At 38.7% G+C, this 21613-nt stretch overlaps 1 protein-coding gene across 1 annotated transcript; it reads left to right on the top strand.

Moving 5' to 3' along the window:
• Positions 1–880: 880 nt before the first annotated feature.
• Positions 881–20686, top strand: LOC139751085 (uncharacterized). The gene is made up of 6 exons (XM_071666189.1): positions 881–1572; positions 9488–9692; positions 10338–10457; positions 12376–12458; positions 15473–15615; positions 19180–20686. Exons 1-6 carry the CDS (start codon positions 1459–1461, stop codon positions 19412–19414), a joined length of 900 nt encoding a protein of 299 aa, XP_071522290.1. The 5' UTR covers positions 881–1458; the 3' UTR covers positions 19415–20686.
• The last annotated feature ends 927 nt before the right edge of the window (positions 20687–21613 follow it).

Consider the following 21613-nt stretch of genomic DNA (forward strand, 5'->3'; position numbering starts at 1 on the left):
ACCCTCACCTGCCCACTCTACACCTCCAGCACCAGGAACCCTCACCTGCCCACTCTACACCTCTAGCAGCAGGAGACAGCCAGCTTCCTCGTCCGTGTCGGTCAGACAATTTTCCTGACAAGAAAGGTTGAAGTGGATGTCAGCTGCTGCTCTATACGAGGAGGCGACACGGTGACTCATGACAATATGACCACCTCAGTCCATGTAAACCTGATCATTCTCCCACCACCTGACCTGCCTACTGTAACCTTGTCTGGCCTTCATTCACCAACGTCACTTGGGGCGCCCCGTCCACCCACATAAGTAAGGTTCTTGTGGCTGGAGCCGTGGTCCAAAGTCTGAGACCAGGTTTCTGGACGCAAATCATGACAAAGGTCCCACTCACAACCAACTCTTGTGGTCCTTCAGGTCACAACCAACTCTTGTGGTCCTTCAGGTCACAACCAACTCTTGTGGTCCTTCAGGTCACAACCAACTCTTGTGGTCCTTCAGGTCACAACCAACTCTTGTGGTCCTTCAGGTCACAACCAACTCTTGTGGTCCTTCAGGTCACAACCAACTCTTGTGGTCCTTCAGGTCACAACCAACTCTTGTGGTCCTTCAGGTCACAACCAACTCGAGCGATAACGTGATACAGTTGGTTAATGGTTCCTGAGCCATAAATAACTTTACTACATAAAATTGATAATAAAGTAAACGTACACCAAAGTTGACCTAGAGTATACCCGACTCTACAAAATATAAAACTGAATGTAATATGTAGCATAGAAAGACTTGGTAACGCCTGAAGCTCCTCTTAATGATGGCATACATGTTGTTGTCAGCGGTAGTAGTGAGTGTGGAGGTGGTCAGATTACCTCACCCAGGAAGCCATACCTGGACGTCACTCTTCCTCAGGCCACGGCTCCCAACTGAACTCGACCATCACTAAAGTACGTAATCCAGAAGGGATGAGCTAATATCAGTTTTTCTTTTTGATATTTTGAACTTACTGCGAAGACAAAAAAGTTTTGGAAACGAAAAATATTTGCTGTTTAGTTATGGGCCATACATTACAGAGAGGGAGAAGACAAGGTTAGCGGGTGGTGTGCGAGGCCAAGCAAGTGGAGCGGCCCCACGTCAGTACTCACTTGCCTGGCTCGCCGGACGGACGCCGCTAACTTGCCACACATTCAACCATTATCTTCAACAATAGTGGAGGAGAAGACGCGTCTCTGGAAGACACCAACATTATCTTCAACAATAGTGGAGGAGAAGACGCGTCTCTGGAAGACACCAACATTATCTTCAACAATAGTGGAGGAGAAGACGCGTCTCTGGAAGACACCAACATTATCTTCAACAATAGTGGAGGAGAAGACGCGTCTCTGGAAGACACCAACATAATCTTCAACAAAAGTGGAGGAGAAGACGCGTCTCTGGAAGACACCATCATTATCATCATAGTGAAGCCCGACCATGGCCACCATCAAGCTCCGTCTGCCTAAGTTTTCCATCTTGAGAATGTTCTGTTTCGTCATACTCCTCCCTACTACAATGGTATTCATCACCATAGCTACCATGCACCATGATGTGAGTAATGACACATTCCCATGGTAAAGATCCCCATCCACGACCCTACCCTGACGCCAGTAGAACCCCACCATCCCCATACTATGACACCAGTAGAACCCCACCATCCCCATACTATGACACCAGTAGAACCCCACCATCCCCATACTATGACACCAGTAGAACCCCACCATCCCCATACTATGACACCAGTAGAACCCCACCATCCCCATACTATGACACCAGTAGAACCCCACCATCCCCATACTATGACGCCAGTAGAACCCCACCATCCCCATACTATGACACCAGTAGAACCCCACCATCCCCATACTATGACACCAGTAGAACCCCACCATCCCCATACTATGACACCAGTAGAACCCCACCATCCCCATACTATGACACCAGTAGAACCCCACCATCCCCATACTATGACACCAGTAGAACCCCACCATCCCCATACTATGACACCAGTAGAACCCCACCATCCCCATACTATGACACCAGTAGAACCCCACCATCCCCATACTATGACACCAGTAGAACCCCACCATCCCCATACTATGACACCAGTAGAACCCCACCATCCCCATACTATGACACCAGTAGAACCCCACCATCCCCATACTATGACACCAGTAGAACCCCACCATCCCCATACTATGACACCAGTAGAACCCCACCATCCCCATACTATGACACCAGTAGAACCCCACCATCCCCATACTATGACGCCAGTAGAACCCCACCATCCCCATACTATGACACCAGTAGAACCCCACCATCCCCATACTATGACACCAGTAGAACCCCACCATCCCCATACTATGACACCAGTAGAACCCCACCATCCCCATACTATGACACCAGTAGAACCCCACCATCCCCATACTATGACGCCAGTAGAACCCCACCATCCCCATACTATGACACCAGTAGAACCCCACCATCCCCATACTATGACACCAGTAGGTGATGAATAACCCAGGAAACTACCGTCCAATCAACTTAACGTGTTAAAGTCATTGGCTTTACGTCAGGTGGCAAGGATGGGATGTACTTCCATAGTTGGAATATTGGCTGACTAACCGTATAATGGTCAAGCCTGGGAATGATTAGACGTAACAATTGGCGTTCCACAAGGATCATTCTTGGGACCGATTCTCTTTCTCATATGAATCAATGATACTGATTATGGGCTTCATTGTGAGATATCTAAATTCGCGGACGATTCTAAGCTGGGAAATAAATCTACAACAGAAACTGAACGTCTGTAGCTTCAGACCGACATAGAAAAAAAAAATGACAATTTTAAAGTTCGAGAAAATTTGGGTACCAGTGATCACCGGCAAATTGCTATTGATTTGACTTTCAACATTGCGTGTCATGCTGGTCACAAAAAGATACCAAATTTTAGACATGCATATTCTAACCATCTTCGCGTTGCTCTTGATAGTCATATTTAGGATTATGTCGTCAATGAAAACGAATGGGAGTAGTTTGGGGAAGCTTCAGTGAAACTTTCAACGCAGTGGAGGGATCATATGTGCCACTGCCAAGTTAACAAGCCGAAATGGTGGAACGATGGCATGAAGAAGTACTTGTTGTTTAGGAAAGTGTCACTTAAGAAACTCGACTAATAACTAGCATGATTGAGTCTATCATGTAAATCTGAGTAGACAAACTTAACGTCGAAGTAAACTAATGTACAGCACATAATGCTGAACACTTGTATGTAGACATACTTAATGTCGAGGTAAAGTAATGTACAGCACATAATGCTGAACACTTGTATGGTTCGGGGGGATTGGAAGTTGCTTCTTGTAACATCGACATTCAAAGAAGGTAATAAGTTACTGCCTAGAAAATACTTAGCGTAAGTTGGTCAACTTATGGAAACCAGAAGATTGCCAATTATTTAGAGAACTTTCATATAGTCTCACCATTCATGTCTGTTGACAAATTGGTTTGATTTCTTTTAATGACATAATCAACAGATATGATGAAAGTAAAGGAGTTAACATCATCTATTACGATTTCCAAAAAAAACATTGGATAAAGTTGCTGTAGGTAATATCATTATCAAAACCATTGGATAAAGTTGCTGTAGGTAATATCATTATCAAAACCATTGGATAAAGTTGCTGTAGGTAAGATCATTAGCAAAACCATTGGATAAAGTTGCTGTAGGTAAGATCATTAGCAAAACCATTGGATAAAGTTGCTGTAGATAAGATCATCAGCAAAACCATTGGATAAAGTTGCTGTAGGTAAGATCATCAGCAAAACCATTGGATAAAGTTGCTGTAGGTAAGATCATTAGCAAAACAATTGGATAAAGTTGCTGTAGGTAAGATCATTAGCAAAACCATTGGATAAAGTTGCTGTAGGTAATATCATTATCAAAACCATTGGATAAAGTTGCTGTAGGTAATATCATTATCAAAACCATTGGATAAAGTTGCTGTAGGTAAGATCATTAGCAAAACCATTGGATAAAGTTGCTGTAGGTAAGATCATTAGCAAAACCATTGGATAAAGTTGCTGTAGGTAAGATCATTAGCAAAACCATTGGATAAAGTTGCTGTAGGTAAGATCATTAGCAAAACCATTGGATAAAGTTGCTGTAGGTAAGATCATCAGCAAAACCATTGGATAAAGTTGCTGTAGGTAAGATCATCAGCAAAACCATTGGATAAAGTTGCTGTAGGTAAGATCATCGGCAAAACCATTGGATAAAGTTGCTGTAGGTAAGATCATTAGCAAAACCATTGGATAAAGTTGCTGTAGGTAAGATCATCAGCAAAACCATTGGATAAAGTTGCTGTAGGTAAGATCATCAGCAAAACCATTGGATAAAGTTGCTGTAGGTAAGATCATCAGCAAAACCATTTATTGTTACACTATTTGTACTTCTTTACCTACAAGGAAACTTTACGTAACGTTGTTACACTATTTGCACTTCTTTACCTACAAGGAAACTTTACGTAACGTTGTTACACTATTTGCACTTCTTTACCTACAAGGAAACTTTACGTAACGTTGTTACACTATTTGTACTTCTTTACCTACAAGGAAACTTTACGTAACGTTGTTACACTATTTGCACTTCTTTACCTACAAGGAAACTTTACGTAAGGTTGTTACACTATTTGTACTTCTTTACCTACAAGGAAACTTTACGTAAGGTTGTTACACTATTTGTACTTCTTTACCTACAAGGAAACTTTACGTAAGGTTGTTACACTATTTGTACTTCTTTACCTACAAGGAAACTTTACGTAAGGTTGTTACACTATTTGTACTTCTTTACCTACAAGGAAACTTTACGTAAGGTTGTTACACTATTTGTACTTCTTTACCTACAAGGAAACTTTACGTAACGTTGTTACACTATTTGCACTTCTTTACCTACAAGGAAACTTTACGTAACGTTGTTACACTATTTGTACTTCTTTACCTACAAGGAAACTTTACGTAAGGTTGTTACACTATTTGTACTTCTTTACCTACAAGGAAACTTTACGTAAGGTTGTTACACTATTTGTACTTCTTTACCTACAAGGAAACTTTACGTAAGGTTGTTACACTATTTGTACTTCTTTACCTACAAGGAAACTTTACGTAACGTTGTTACACTATTTGCACTTCTTTACCTACAAGGAAACTTTACGTAACGTTGTTACACTATTTGCACTTCTTTACCTACAAGGAAACTTTACGTAAGGTTGTTACACTATTTGCACTTCTTTACCTACAAGGAAACTTTACGTAAGGTTGTTACACTATTTGCACTTCTTTACCTACAAGGAAACTTTACGTAAGGTTGTTACACTATTTGCACTTCTTTACCTACAAGGTAAACTTTCGTAAGGTTGTTACACCTATTTGCATCTTCTTTACCTACAAGGAAACTTTACGTATAGGTTGTTACACTATTGCACTTCTTTACCGACAAGGAAACCTTACGTAAGAGTTGTTACACTATTGCTCTTCTTTACCTACAAGGAAACTTTACGTAAGGTTGTTACCTCTATTTGCACTTCTTACCTACAAGGAAACTTTACGCAAGGTTGTTACACATATTTGCACTTCTTTACCTACAAGGAAACTTTAGCGTAAGGGTGTGTTACACTATTTGCACTTTCTTTACTACAAGGAAACTTTACGTAAGGTTGTTACACTATTTGCACTTCTTTACCTACAAGGAAACTTTACGTAAGGTTGTTACACTATTTGTACTTCTTTACCTACAAGGAAACTTTACGTAAGGTTGTTACACTATTTGCACTTCTTTACCTACAAGGAAACTTTACGTAAGGTTGTTACACTATTTGCACTTCTTTACCTACAAGGAAACTTTACGTAAGGTTGTTACACTATTTGCACTTCTTTACCTACAAGGAAACTTTACGTAAGGTTGTTACACTATTTGCACTTCTTTACCTACAAGGAAACTTTACGTAAGGTTGTTACACTATTTGCACTTCTTTACCTACAAGGAAACTTTACGTAAGGTTGTTACACTATTTGTACTTCTTTACCTACAAGGAAACTTTACGTAAGGTTGTTACACTATTTGCACTTCTTTACCTACAAGGAAACTTTACGTAAGGTTGTTACACTATTTGCACTTCTTTACCTACAAGGAAACTTTACGTAAGGTTGTTACACTATTTGTACTTCTTTACCTACAAGGAAACTTTACGTAAGGTTGTTACACTATTTGCACTTCTTTACCCCACTTCTTTACCTACAAGGAAACTTTACGTAAGGTTGTTACACTATTTGCACTTCTTTACCTACAAGGAAACTTTACGTAAGGTTGTTACACTATTTGCACTTCTTTACCTACAAGGAAACTTTACGTAAGGTTGTTACACTATTTGCACTTCTTTACCTACAAGGAAACTTTACGTAAGGTTGTTACACTATTTGTACTTCTTTACCTACAAGGAAACTTTACGTAAGGTTGTTACACTATTTGCACTTCTTTACCTACAAGGAAACTTTACGTAAGGTTGTTACACTATTTGCACTTCTTTACCTACAAGGAAACTTTACGTAAGGTTGTTACACTATTTGCACTCTTTACCTACAAGGAAACTTTACGTAACGGTTGTTACACTATTTGCACTTCTTTACCTACAAGGAAACTTTACGTAAGTTGTTACACTATTTGCACTTCTTACCTACAAGGAAACTTACGTAAGTTTTACACTATTTGCACTTCTTTACCTACAAGGAAACTTACGTAACGTTGTTACACTATTTGCACTTCTTTACCTACAAGGAAACTTTACGTAACGTTGTTACACTATTTGATTCTTTACTCAAGAAACTTTACGTAAGTTGTTACACATTTGCACTCTTTACCTACAGGAACTTACGTAACGTTGTTACACTATTGCACTTCTTTACCTACAAGGAAACTTTACGTAAGGTTGTTACACTTTATTTCTTCTTTAAGTCAATAATTATGTAAGTGTTAACACTATTAGATTTGTTCCCTACAAACAAATACCAAAGGTTGTTAATTTGTCGCCTCCTTTATTACATGTAGCTTACGTCCAAGCAGTTACACTTTTATCTTTACACAGAAATACGGAAGTTTCCTCGTCATTCTTCTTTACCTACAAGGAAACTTTACGTAACGTTGTTACACTATTTGCACTTCTTTACCTACAAGGAAACTTTACGTAACGGTTGTTACACTATTTGCACTTCTTTACCTACAAGGAAACTTTACGTAACGTTGTTACACTATTTGCACTTCTTTACCTACAAGGAAACTTTACGTAACGTTGTTACACTATTTGCACTTCTTTACCTACAAGGAAACTTTACGTAAGGTTGTTACACTATTTGCACTTCTTTACCTACAAGGAAACTTTACGTAAGGTTGTTACACTATTTGCACTTCTTTACCTACAAGGAAACTTTACGTAAGGTTGTTACACTATTTGCACTTCTTTACCTACAAGGAAACTTTACGTAAGGTTGTTACACTATTTGCACTTCTTTACCTACAAGGAAACTTTACGTAAGGTTGTTACACTATTTGCACTTCTTTACCTACAAGGAAACTTTACGTAAGGTTGTTACACTATTTGCACTTCTTTACCTACAAGGAAACTTTACGTAAGGTTGTTACACTATTTGCACTTCTTTACCTACAAGGAAACTTTACGTAAGGTTGTTACACTATTTGCACTTCTTTACCTACAAGGAAACTTTACGTAAGGTTGTTACACTATTTGCACTTCTTTACCTACAAGGAAACTTTACGTAAGGTTGTTACACTATTTGCACTTCTTTACCTACAAGGAAACTTTACGTAAGGTTGTTACACTATTTGTACTTCTTTACCTACAAGGAAACTTTACGTAAGGTTGTTACACTATTTGCACTTCTTTACCTACAAGGAAACTTTACGTAAGGTTGTTACACTATTTGCACTTCTTTACCTACAAGGAAACTTTACGTAAGGTTGTTACACTATTTGTACTTCTTTACCTACAAGGAAACTTTACGTAAGGTTGTTACACTATTTGCACTTCTTTACCTACAAGGAAACTTTACGTAAGGTTGTTACACTATTTGTACTTCTTTACCTACAAGGAAACTTTACGTAAGGTTGTTACACTATTTGCACTTCTTTACCTACAAGGAAACTTTACGTAACGTTGTTACACTATTTGCACTTCTTTACCTACAAGGAAACTTTACGTAACGTTGTTACACTATTTGTACTTCTTTACCTACAAGGAAACTTTACGTAAGGTTGTTACACTATTTGCACTTCTTTACCTACAAGGAAACTTTACGTAACGTTGTTACACTATTTGCACTTCTTTACCTACAAGGAAACTTTACGTAACGTTGTTACACTATTTGCACTTCTTTACCTACAAGGAAACTTTACGTAACGTTGTTACACTATTTGCACTTCTTTACCTACAAGGAAACTTTACGTAACGTTGTTACACTATTTGCACTTCTTTACCTACAAGGAAACTTTACGTAACGTTGTTACACTATTTGTACTTCTTTACCTACAAGGAAACTTTACGTAAGGTTGTTACACTATTTGTACTTCTTTACCTACAAGGAAACTTTACGTAAGGTTGTTACACTATTTGCACTTCTTTACCTACAAGGAAACTTTACGTAAGGTTGTTACACTATTTGCACTTCTTTACCTACAAGGAAACTTTACGTAACGTTGTTACACTATTTGCACTTCTTTACCTACAAGGAAACTTTACGTAACGTTGTTACACTATTTGCACTTCTTTACCTACAAGGAAACTTTACGTAACGTTGTTACACTATTTGCACTTCTTTACCTACAAGGAAACTTTACGTAACGTTGTTACACTATTTGCACTTCTTTACCTACAAGGAAACTTTACGTAACGTTGTTACACTATTTGTACTTCTTTACCTACAAGGAAACTTTACGTAACGTTGTTACACTATTTGCACTTCTTTACCTACAAGGAAACTTTACGTAACGTTGTTACACTATTTGCACTTCTTTACCTACAAGGAAACTTTACGTAAGGTTGTTACACTTCTTATTTCTTTCTTTGAAGTCTAATAATTGTATGTAAGTGTTATGACACTAAACTGTAAGATTTGGTTCCCTTACGTAAACATAAATACCAAACAATGGTTGTGTAGTGTTATGTGCGCCGTGCCTGGCTGGCTGGCAGTGTACATTGTAGCATGCTACCGTCCAAGACACACGGTTCACCAACTCTTTATCAATACTGTCATCACAGAAGATACGGAAGTTTCCTGCGGTCAATCTCTCTCAATGTATCTTTATAGTGAAGTTTCTCGTGTGAAAATCCTCAACCATTTCCCTGCTGATTATGCTTGTGTTCTTGTGACCATCGAGGAATGACTCTCTCTCTCATCTACCCAGAGTCGGGAGTTTAAGGTGACACATGAAGTCTACTTCGACGTGGAGTCGGAGGGACAAGCGCTCGGTAGGATGGTTATGGGTCTATTTGGAGAAGCTGCCCCGCTAACCGTCGAGAACTTCATGACCTTTGCTACCAAGGGTCACAAAGGCTACAAGTATAAAGGAACAACTTTCCACAGGGTCATTAAGAAGTTTATGATACAGGGTCAGTGAGTGTTATAATGTTGGGTTATCTTGATTACATGGAACAATAATTACCTAACAGTATACTTCAGGTCAAGGTCATTACGGGTCGTGTTAGGTCGTCAAGGGTCACCTTGGCCTGTCTAGCATCATCTTAGATCATTATGGGTTACATCTGGTCATCTAGGTTTACCTTACATCATCAAGGGTCGTTCCACGTCATTCTATGTAATAATCAGTGCTCGTTTCCGGTCATTATAGGTCATCTCAGATCATCATAGTTTTATCATGACCTTATTATTATTATTGATACCTGTGACTCTGACCATTTACCTCATCACAATCAACATGACATAATATCATATCAAAATATATGGCCATCTTGATTCTAATATGGCACATTATGGAGCTGCTTTCAACATCCTACCTTAACAAAGTTTCATCTTAGTTAACAAAGAAAATAATAAAGAAAAAGTTTATTATGGTCAAGAACCTTTGAGTATATATTGTTAACAACTTTCCTTAAAGATGACATAAAGGTTAGAGAAGGTTGAGCAGTAGCTGCTGCAAGTGTGAAGGATGTTGTGAGTGGCATTCCAGTGTCATTTATAAAACTATTGTAAGTGTGTGTCCGAGGAAGATAGAGACTCACTCTTGCTGCCTGCAGGAGGAGACGTGGTCTCTGGGGACGGCATGGGAACCGTCTCCATCTATGGGCCAACCTTCCCAGATGAGACCTTACATATCAAACACTCCCGCCCAGGCTTTCTCAGCATGGCTAACCAAGGTATGATCACTCTCTCACATTCTTACCTAGAGAGATACATCTCTCCTCTCTCTCTCTCTCTCTCTCTCTCTCTCTCTCTCTCTCTCTCTCTCTCTCTCTCTCTCTCTCTCACTCTCCATAGTCTCTCCCTCTCCTGGATCACCAACACAGGAGACAAGTCTTTACTTACCAACATAGGAGATTCTCCTCACTATGTTGTCCAATTCTCCCCTCCTCATTGTGATTTGCTTCACCCTTGCTTCACTACCTTTAGTATGACCAAGTCAACCATTACCTCACTATCCTCAGCATGACCAAGTCCACCCTTTCCTCACTATCCTAATTGCGACCAAATCCATCCTTGTCTCACTATCCTCAGTATATACACCAAGTCCACCCCTGCCTCACTATCCTCAGTATGACCAGTTCACACTTGCCTCACTATCCTCAGTATGACCAGTTCACACTTGCCTCATTATCCTGAATATGACCAGTCCACACTTGCCTCATTATCCTCAGTATGACCAGTCCACACTTGCCTCATTATCCTCAGTATGACCAGTCCGCACTTGCCTCATTATCCTCAATATGACCAGTCCGCACTTGCCTCATTATCCTCAATATGACCAGTCCACACTTGCCTCATTATCCTGAATATGACCAGTCCACACTTGCCTCATTATCCTCAATATGACCAGTCCGCACTTGCCTCATTATCCTCAATATGACCAGTCCGCACTTGCCTCATTATCCTCAATATGACCAGTCCACACTTGCCTCATTATCCTGAATATGACCAGTCCGCACTTGCCTCATTATCCTCAATATGACCAGTCCGCACTTGCCTCATTACCCTCAATATGACCAGTCCGCACTTGCCTCATTACCCTCAATATGACCAGTCCGCACTTGCCTCATTATCCTGAATATGACCAGTCCGCACTTGCCTCATTATCCTCAATATGACCAGTCCGCACTTGCCTCATTATCCTCAATATGACCAGTCCGCACTTGTCCACACTTGATGTTTCTCTGCGCCTCGTCTAAAGCCACTGTCTGTCCAAGATCTTCAGGTCCATAGTTTCTTGTTTCATAGTCAAATGGTCTCTGCTCTCAATCTGTTGCCCCTCAGATAGGAGCTACTTTCCCACTGTTGCCCTACAGACACGAGCTTTCTCTCTGTTGCCCCTTAGACAGGAGCTACTTTCCCACTGTTGACCCTGAGACAGAAGCCACTTTCCCTCTGTTGCCCCTCAGACAGGAGCTGCTCTCCCTCTGTTGCCCCTCAGAAAGTGCTTTCCTTCTGTTATCTCTTACCCTGGAGCTTCTCCCCCATCCACCCTACCATACTGTTCCCCTTCCAACTGTCTCACTCCTTTTGCTTTACCTCTACTTGATAATCTAGAAAAGTTTACTTGAATTATAAAACTTAGCAAATCCTCATTACTTACTATGTTTACATATAATCTCTAAGGGTAAAATTTCTCTTGTTTATGGAAGAAAATAAAATTTGCCATTCAAATCAATTTGTTTGTAAGCATGGAGCATTGTAAACCCAGCATGCTCATCCTGAGAAGGATGTAGGATGGTAATGTTAATGTTTGTGATTGCATTAGCTTCAGGGCCACATGGGGGAAGGTGTCGTCAATGATTGTGGTACATGAGGGTTGGTCGTCAGAGTTCACATTGTTAACGACTGATCAATAGAGTGTCTCTGACCAGTGTATGGTCGTAAGTGTTAATGTGTAGTGCGATGGGTCAGAGTACGTCCCAAATGGTGAAGACTAAGATGTGTTTACTCTCAACCTACCACTGGGTGTTTAACACATGGTTAGCTAGTGTGTGGTTGTGTAGCATGATGTGACCGTGAAGGGTGCTGTGCTGTCATGCCGGGACTGGTAGCCAGCCACAAGTGCGTCATGTAGTGTGTGTGTTGCAGGCAAGGACACGAATGGGTGTCAGTTCTTCATCACCACCATCGCGACTCCCTGGTTGGACGGTCATCATGTTGTCTTCGGCAAGGTACACTGATGACACCTTGTGTAATATTCCTGGTATACTGTCCCTATGGTGAATTACTGGTATGATTCCCTTCCTGTATGCTTTATGGTATACTGGCCTTACGGTGTACCATATGGTATACCGCCCCTCCAGTATGATACATGGTATACTGCGCCTCCCAGTATACCTTCTCTGGTAAACAACCTTGTATACACTTTGGTATTCTCCCTGCTATACTACCCTTCTGGTGTATGCCTTTCCGGTATACTACGTGATATACCACTCCTCCAATGAAATAATTGGTATACTACTTGGTACACTAGTAGAGTCCATGAGGTATGTTGTCTGGCGCAGTGATAGATTCTCTGAGGTATGCTGCTAAGTATGCCGGTAGAGTCAGTGAGGTATATTGCTTGGTATACGAGTAGAGTACCTGAATTAATCTCCAACACCACTTACTGTACACAGTTCACAATGACAACACCCAACCATTCTCCATCACAACTGGTGATACAAAATATCTCACAATGATAACCTTGAAAGGCAATCTATAATTATAATAACCTTGAAACGGAATCTATAATGATAATAACCTTGAAAGGCAATCTATAATTATAATAACCTTGAAACGGAATCTATAATGATAATAACCTTGAAAGGCAATCTATAATTATAATAACCTTGAAACGGAATCTATAATGATAATAACCTTGAAAGGCAATCTATAATTATAATAACCTTGAAACGGAATCTATAATGATAATAACCTTGAAAGGCAATCTATAATTATAATAACCTTGAAACGGAATCTATAATGATAATAACCTTGAAAGGCAATCTATAATTATAATAACCTTGAAACGGAATCTATAATGATAATAACCTTGAAAGGCAATCTATAATTATAATAACCTTGAAACGGAATCTATAATGATAATAACCTTGAAAGGCAATCTATAATTATAATAACCTTGAAACGGAATCTATAATGATAATAACCTTGAAAGGCAATCTATAATTATAATAACCTTGAAACGGAATCTATAATGATAATAACCTTGAAAGGCAATCTATAATTATAATAACCTTGAAACGGAATCTATAATGATAATAACCTTGAAAGGCAATCTATAATTATAATAACCTTGAAACGGAATCTATAATGATAATAACCTTGAAAGGCAATCTATAATTATAATAACCTTGAAACGGAATCTATAATGATAATAACCTTGAAAGGCAATCTATAATTATAATAACCTTGAAACGGAATCTATAATGATAATAACCTTGAAAGGCAATCTATAATTATAATAACCTTGAAACGGAATCTATAATGATAATAACCTTGAAAGGCAATCTATAATTATAATAACCTTGAAACGGAATCTATAATGATAATAACCTTGAAAGGCAATCTATAATTATAATAACCTTGAAACGGAATCTATAATGATAATAACCTTGAAAGGCAATCTATAATTATAATAACCTTGAAACGGAATCTATAATGATAATAACCTTGAAAGGCAATCTATAATTATAATAACCTTGAAACGGAATCTATAATGATAATAACCTTGAAAGGCAATCTATAATTATAATAACCTTGAAACGGAATCTATAATGATAATAACCTTGAAAGGCAATCTATAATTATAATAACCTTGAAACGGAATCTATAATGATAATAACCTTGAAAGGCAATCTATAATGATATAGCTTCACAAGATGAAGTGCCACATAAGACAGGTCTATCTTGATATAGTGCCCGTGTAGAAAGCCTGACCACTAGTATAGCTTTGTGTGCAGACTTTACTGTCCACCATCTCACTTGAAATCATCATTGTAGACACTCAAGATCCCTGAGGTGAACCATTCATAATGAACTAACTGTGTCCTTTCAATATTGTTAACCTCCACACTCATGCATGCAGACTCACCATTGTACCAACTCACCACACCTCTGCAACCCTACATACACACATTAATTATTGATGAACACACCTTTCATAATAATCTCAACATCAGGGTACACATTAGACTGCATAATCACAAGTGTCACTATAACAAGTTTAGGATCAACAAGACTGCTCTAGGATGACCCGACCCCTGCCTTTACTCACCTAACTCTTGCTTGTCATGACCCGATCCCTATCTTTGGTGATCACTATCTTACGTCGTCAAGTTCTCGGCCTAACCTTCCCCTGGGGCGCCTCACACATCATATGTTCGTCAAACCTTCGTTTGTTCATGTCTCTCTGTATACCAACCAAACCCAAGCAAAGGACGAACATAAGGTGAACTGCCGACTGGATGCTGCGCCCAGGATTCGAACCAACGTGGGCCGAACCTAGGGCGGGATCGTGCACGTAGCTTAAATGGAGCATAGTGCTTGTGCAAGGCGATATAGTGCTTATCTATGTTCCTAACTATGGTAAAATAGTACCTACCTATTATAGTGCTTGAATATGATATGTGACATATATATATATATATATATATATATATATATATATATATATATATATATATATATATATATATATATATATCTTTTCTTTTCTTTTAAACTATTCGCCATTTCCCGCGTTAGCGAGGTAGCGTTAAGAACAGAGGACTGGGCCTTTTTTGGAATATCCTCACCTGGCCCCCTCTGTTCCTTCTTTTGGAAAATTAGAAAAAAAAAAAAAAAAAAAGAGAGGGGAGGATTTCCAGCCCCCCGCTCCCTCCCCTTTTAGTCGCCTTCTACGACACGCAGGGAATACGTGGGAAGTATTCTTAATCCCCTATCCCCAGGGATAATATATATATATATATATATATATATATATATATATATATATATATATATAATGATGCTAGGTGTAGCGCTGCACTACAGGTCATAACATAGGATATGATAACGGATATATTGTCTGCTATAGCAATAGTGTAGAAGTGTGGGAAGGTGGGTGGAGTGTGAGCTGGCCAAGGTAGGTGGTAGGGTGTGGTCAGGTCAGGTCAGGTAATGTAGTTACATTTTCTCACTGCAGATTGTGAAGGGGGAGTCAGTGCTACATAAGATCGAGTATTTACCAACAGACTGGAATGATCGTCCACTCAAACATGTAATTATTGCCAAGTGTGGTGGTAAGGTTGTAAACAACCCCTACTACATTACTGACGACCCTTACAAGTGAGTTACCTGCACACTGTCCTCTACCCTGATGATGATAGTACACTCTGAGAACATGATAGTACACTGTGAAAACCTGATAATGATAGTACACTGTGAAAACCTGATAATGATAGTACACTGTGAAAACCTGATAATGATAGTACAGAACCTGATACTGATGATAGTACAGTGTGAGAACCTGATGATGATAGTACAGTATGAGAACCTGATGATGATAGTACATTGTGAGAACCAGACGATGATGATGATAGTACAGTGTGAGAACCTGACGATGATAGTACAATGTGAGAACCTGACGATGATAGTACAATGTGAGAACCTGACGATGATAGTACAATGTGAGAACCTGATGATGATAGTACAGTATGAGAACCTGATGATGATAGTACATTGTGAGAACCTGACGATGATGATGATAGTACAGTGTGAGAACCTGACGATGATAGTACAATGTGAGAACCTGACGATGATAGTACAATGTGAGAACCTGATGATGATGATGATAGTACAGTGTGAGAACCTGACGATGATAGTACAATGTGAGAACCTGACGATGATAGTATAATGTGAGAACCTGATGATGATGATGATGATGGTACAGTATGAGAACCTGATGATGATGATGGTACAGTGTGAGAAACTGAAGATGATAGTACAATGTGAGAACCTGACGATGATAGTACAATGTGAGAACCTGATGATGATGATGACAGTACAGTGTGAGAACCTGACGATGATAGTACAGTGTGAGAACCTGATGATGACGATGATAGTACAGTGTGAGAACCTGACGATGATAGTACAGTGTGAGAACCTGATGATGATGATGATAGTACAATGTGAGAACCTGATGATGATGGTACATTGTGAGAACCTGATGATGATGATGATAGTACAATGTGAGAACCTGATGATGATGGTACATTGTGAGAACCTGATGATGATGATGATAGTACAGTGTGAGAACCTGACGATGATAGTACAGTGTGAGAACCTGATAATGATGATGATAGTACAGTATGAGAACCTGATGATGATGATGATAGTACAGTGTGAGAACCTGATGATGATAGTACAGTATGAGAACCTGATAATGATGATGATAGTACAGTGTGAGAACCTGACGATGATAGTACAGTGTGAGAACCTGATGATGATAGTACAGTGTGAGAACCTGATGATGATGATGATAGTACAGTGTGAGAACCTGACGATGAAAGTACAGTATGAGAACCTGACGATGATAGTACAGTGTGAGAACCTGACGATGATAGTACAGTGTGAGAACCTGACGATGATAGTACAGTGTGAGAACCTGATGATGATAGTACAGTGTGAGAACCTGATGATGATAGTACAGTGTGAGAACCTGATGATGATAGTACAGTGTGAGAACCTGATGATGATGATGATAGTACATTGTGAGAACCTGATGATGATGGTACATTGTGAGAACCTGATGATGATGATGATAGTACAGTGTGAGAACCTGACGATGATAGTACAGTGTGAGAACCTGATGATGATGGTACAGTGTGAGAACCTGATGATGATAGTACAGTGTGAGAACCTGATGATGATGATGTTAGTTCACCACCGTCACCACCACCACCACCATCAGCGACACCATCTTCACCATCATCACCATTATCACCACTAATATCCTTATCATCATCACCATTATCACCACTATGATCCTTACCATCATTATCACTGCAATCACTATCATCACCTTCAGTATCACGAATAGCAGCTCAAAGATCATCATCACCGTCATCATCACATCACCACTATCACTACCATTATCATCATGATGATCACTATCACCATCATCATCACCACCATCACCACCATTATCATCACCATGATCACTATCCCACAATTCTCATCATCATATCACCATCATGATCACAATCAACATCATCATCCTATCATTATCATGACCACGATTATCTCGACTATCAACACTATCTTCACCATTATCATCATCACTACCACTTCCATCATCCTCATCACCGTCATCCCTATCATAAACACGATCATCAACATAATTACAACACTCGTCATCACCATCGTCGTCACTATGACCACCATTATCCCCATCATCACTATCATTATCAACACTACCATCATTACTGCTACCATAATCATCATTATTACCATTATCACTATCATCATCATTATCAACACTACCATCATTACTGCTACCATAATCATCATTATTACCATTATCACTATCATCATCACCATCATTATCAACACTACCATCATTACTGCTACCATAATCATCATTATTACCATTATCACTATCATCATCACTATCATTATCAACACTACCATCATTACTGCTACCATAATCATCATTATTACCATTATCACTATCATCACCACCATCATTATCAACACTACCATCATTACTGCTACCATAATCATCATTATTACCATTATCACTATCATCATCACCATCATTATCAACACTACCATCATTACTGCTACCATAATCATCATTATTACCATTATCACTATCATCATCACTATCATTATCAACACTACCATCATTACTGCTACCATAATCATCATTATTACCATTATCACTATCACCATCATTATCAACACTACCATCATTACTGCTACCATAATCATCATTATTACCATTATCACTATCATCATCACCATCATTATCAACACTACCATCATTACTGCTACCATAATCATTATTACCATTATCACTATCATCATCACTATCATTATCAACACTACCATCATTACTGCTACCATAATCATCATTATTACCATTATCACTATCACCATCATTATCAACACTACCATCATTACTGCTACCATAATCATCATTATTACCATTATCACTATCATCATCACCATCATTATCAACACTACCATCATTACTGCTACCATAATCATCATTATTACCATTATCACTATCATCATCACTATCATTATCAACACTACCATCATTACTGCTACCATAATCATCATTATTACCATTATCACTATCATCATCATTATCACCACTACCATCATTACTGCTACCATAATCATTATTACCATTATCACTATCATCATCACTATCATTATCAACACTACCATCATTACTGCTACCATAATCATCATTATTACCATTATCACTATCACCATCATTATCACCACTACCATCATTACTGCTACCATAATCATCATTATTACCATTATCACTATCATCATCACCATCATTATCAACACTACCATCATTACTGCTACCATAATCATCATTATTACCATTATCACTATCATCATCACCATCATCACAACTATAATTATTGCTATTATCACTATCATCACCACAACCAAAATTATTAGTCACCACCTTTGTCATCACTATCATCATCAACACCCTTATCAACACCACTATCACCACCTTTATCATCACTATCATCACGTTTTTCATGACTATGACCACCTTTATCACTACCATCACTATCATGGTCACCATCCTTATCATTACCACTCTCACCATTATTATTAGAGCTACCATCCTAACCACCATTATCATCATGTTGACAGCCTGAAGGACTGGCTTAAGACCATTAGCATCCCCCTGGGCCTCTCTTTTACCATCATCGCCATCTTCAACTACTTCATCAAGAAGATGGACAGCTGCATCATAGATGATGATGGTTCCATGGATGACGATGAGACGAGACAGCGCAAGATGATGCAGGAAGATGATGACCACCAGGAACAGGAGGGAGACACTATACTCAGGAAGAGAACAGGAAGACTTGATGATGAAGAGTGAGAGAGAGAGAGAGAGAGAGAGAGAGAGAGAGAGAGAGAGAGAGAGAGAGAGAGAGAGAGAGAGAGAGAGAGAGAGAGAGAGAGTCGTTATAAGTTTTGTTGATAATTTTAGGGAAATGGTCACTTGCGATAATATTAGGGAAATGGTCACTTTCGATCATGTTAAGGAAATGGTAATTTCCGATAATGTTAGGAAAATGGGCACTTTCGTCAATGTTGGAAAATTGGTCACTTTCGATCATGTTCAGGAAATGATCACTTTCGATAATGTTAGGAAAATGGTCACTTTTGATAATGTTAGGGATATGTTCACTTTCGACAATGTTAGGGAAATGTTCACTTTTGATGATATTAGGAAAATGGTCACTTTCGTTACGGTAACGTTAGGGAATTGTCACTTTAGACAATTTTAAGGAAATGTGCACTTTTAATAATGTTTGGGAGATGGTCACTTTCGATAATGTTAGCGAAGTGGTCACTCTCGATAACGCTAGGGAAACAGTCACTTTCGATAATGTTACTTTCCATAATGTTAGGGAAATGGTCACTTCCCATAATGTTAGTGAAATGGTCACTTTCCATAATGCTAGGGAAATGGTCACATTCCATAATGTTAGGGAAATGGTCACTTTCCATAATGCTAGGGAAATGGTTACATTCCATAATGCTAGGAAAATGGTCACTTTCCATAATGCTAGGGAAATGGTCACTCTCCATAATGCTAGGGAAATGGTCACTCTCCATAATGCTAGGGAAATGGTTACATTCCATAATGCTAGGAAAATGGTCACTTTCGAAAACGTTAGGAAAATAGTTACATTCGATAATGTTAGGGAAATGGTCACATTCGATAATGTTAGGGAAATGGTCACATTCGATAATGTTAGGGAAATGGTCACATTCGATAATGTTAGGGAAATGGTCACTTTCCATAATGTTAGGGAAATGGTCACTTTCCATAATGTTAGGGAAATGGTCACTTTGTATAATGTTAGGGAAATGGTCACTTTCTATAATGTTAGGGAAATGGTCACATTCCATAATGTTAGGGAAATGGTCACTTTGTATAATGTTAGGGAAATGGTCACTTTCTATAATGTTAGGGAAATGGTCACATTCCATAATGCTAGGGAAATGGTCACTTTCTATAATGTTAGGGAAATGGTCACTTTCTATAATGTTAGGGAAATGGTCACTTTCTATAATGTTAGGGAAATGGTCACTTTCTATAATGTTAGGGAAATGGTCACTTTCTATAATGTTAGGGAAATGGTCACTTTCTATAATGTTAGGGAAATGGTCACTTCCCATAATGTTAGGGAAATGGTCACTTTCTATAATGTTAGGGAAATGGTCACTTTCTATAATGTTAGGGAAATGGTCACTTCCCATAATGTTAGGGAAATGGTCACTTTCTATAATGTTAGGGAAATGGTCACTTTCTATAATGTTAGGGAAATGGTCACTTTCTATAATGTTAGGGAAATGGTCACTTTCTATAATGTTAGGGAAATGGTCACTTCCCATAATGTTAGGGAAATGGTCACATTCAATAATGTTAGGGAAATGGTCACATTCGATAATGTTAGGGAAATGGTCACATTCGATAATGTTAGGGAAATGGTCACATTCGATAATGTTAGGGAAATGGTCACTTTGTATAATGTTAGGGAAATGGTCACTTTCTATAATGTTAGGGAAAAGGTCACATTCCATAATGTTAGGGAAATGGTCACTTTGTATAATGTTAGGGAAATGGTCACTTTCTATAATGTTAGGGAAATGGTCACTTTCTATAATGTTAGGGAAATGGTCACTTTGTATAATGTTAGGGAAATGGTCACTTTCTATAATGTTAGGGAAATGGTCACTTTCTATAATGTTAGGGAAATGGTCACTTCCCATAATGTTAGGGAAATGGTCACATTCCATAATGTTAGGGAAATGGTCACATTCCATAATGTTAGGGAAATGGTCACTTCCCATAATGTTAGGGAAATGGTTACATTCCATAATGTTAGGGAAATGGTCACTTCCCATAATGTTAGGGAAATGGTCACATTCCATAATGTTAGGGAAATGGTCACTTCCCATAATGTTAGGGAAATGGTTACATTCCATAATGTTAGGGAAATGGTCACTTTCCATAATGTTAGGGAAATGGTTACATTCCATAATGTTAGGGAAATGGTCACTTTCC

The sequence above is a fragment of the Panulirus ornatus genome, chromosome 11, assembly GCF_036320965.1.
Source record: "Panulirus ornatus isolate Po-2019 chromosome 11, ASM3632096v1, whole genome shotgun sequence".
NCBI lineage: Eukaryota > Metazoa > Arthropoda > Malacostraca > Decapoda > Palinuridae > Panulirus > Panulirus ornatus.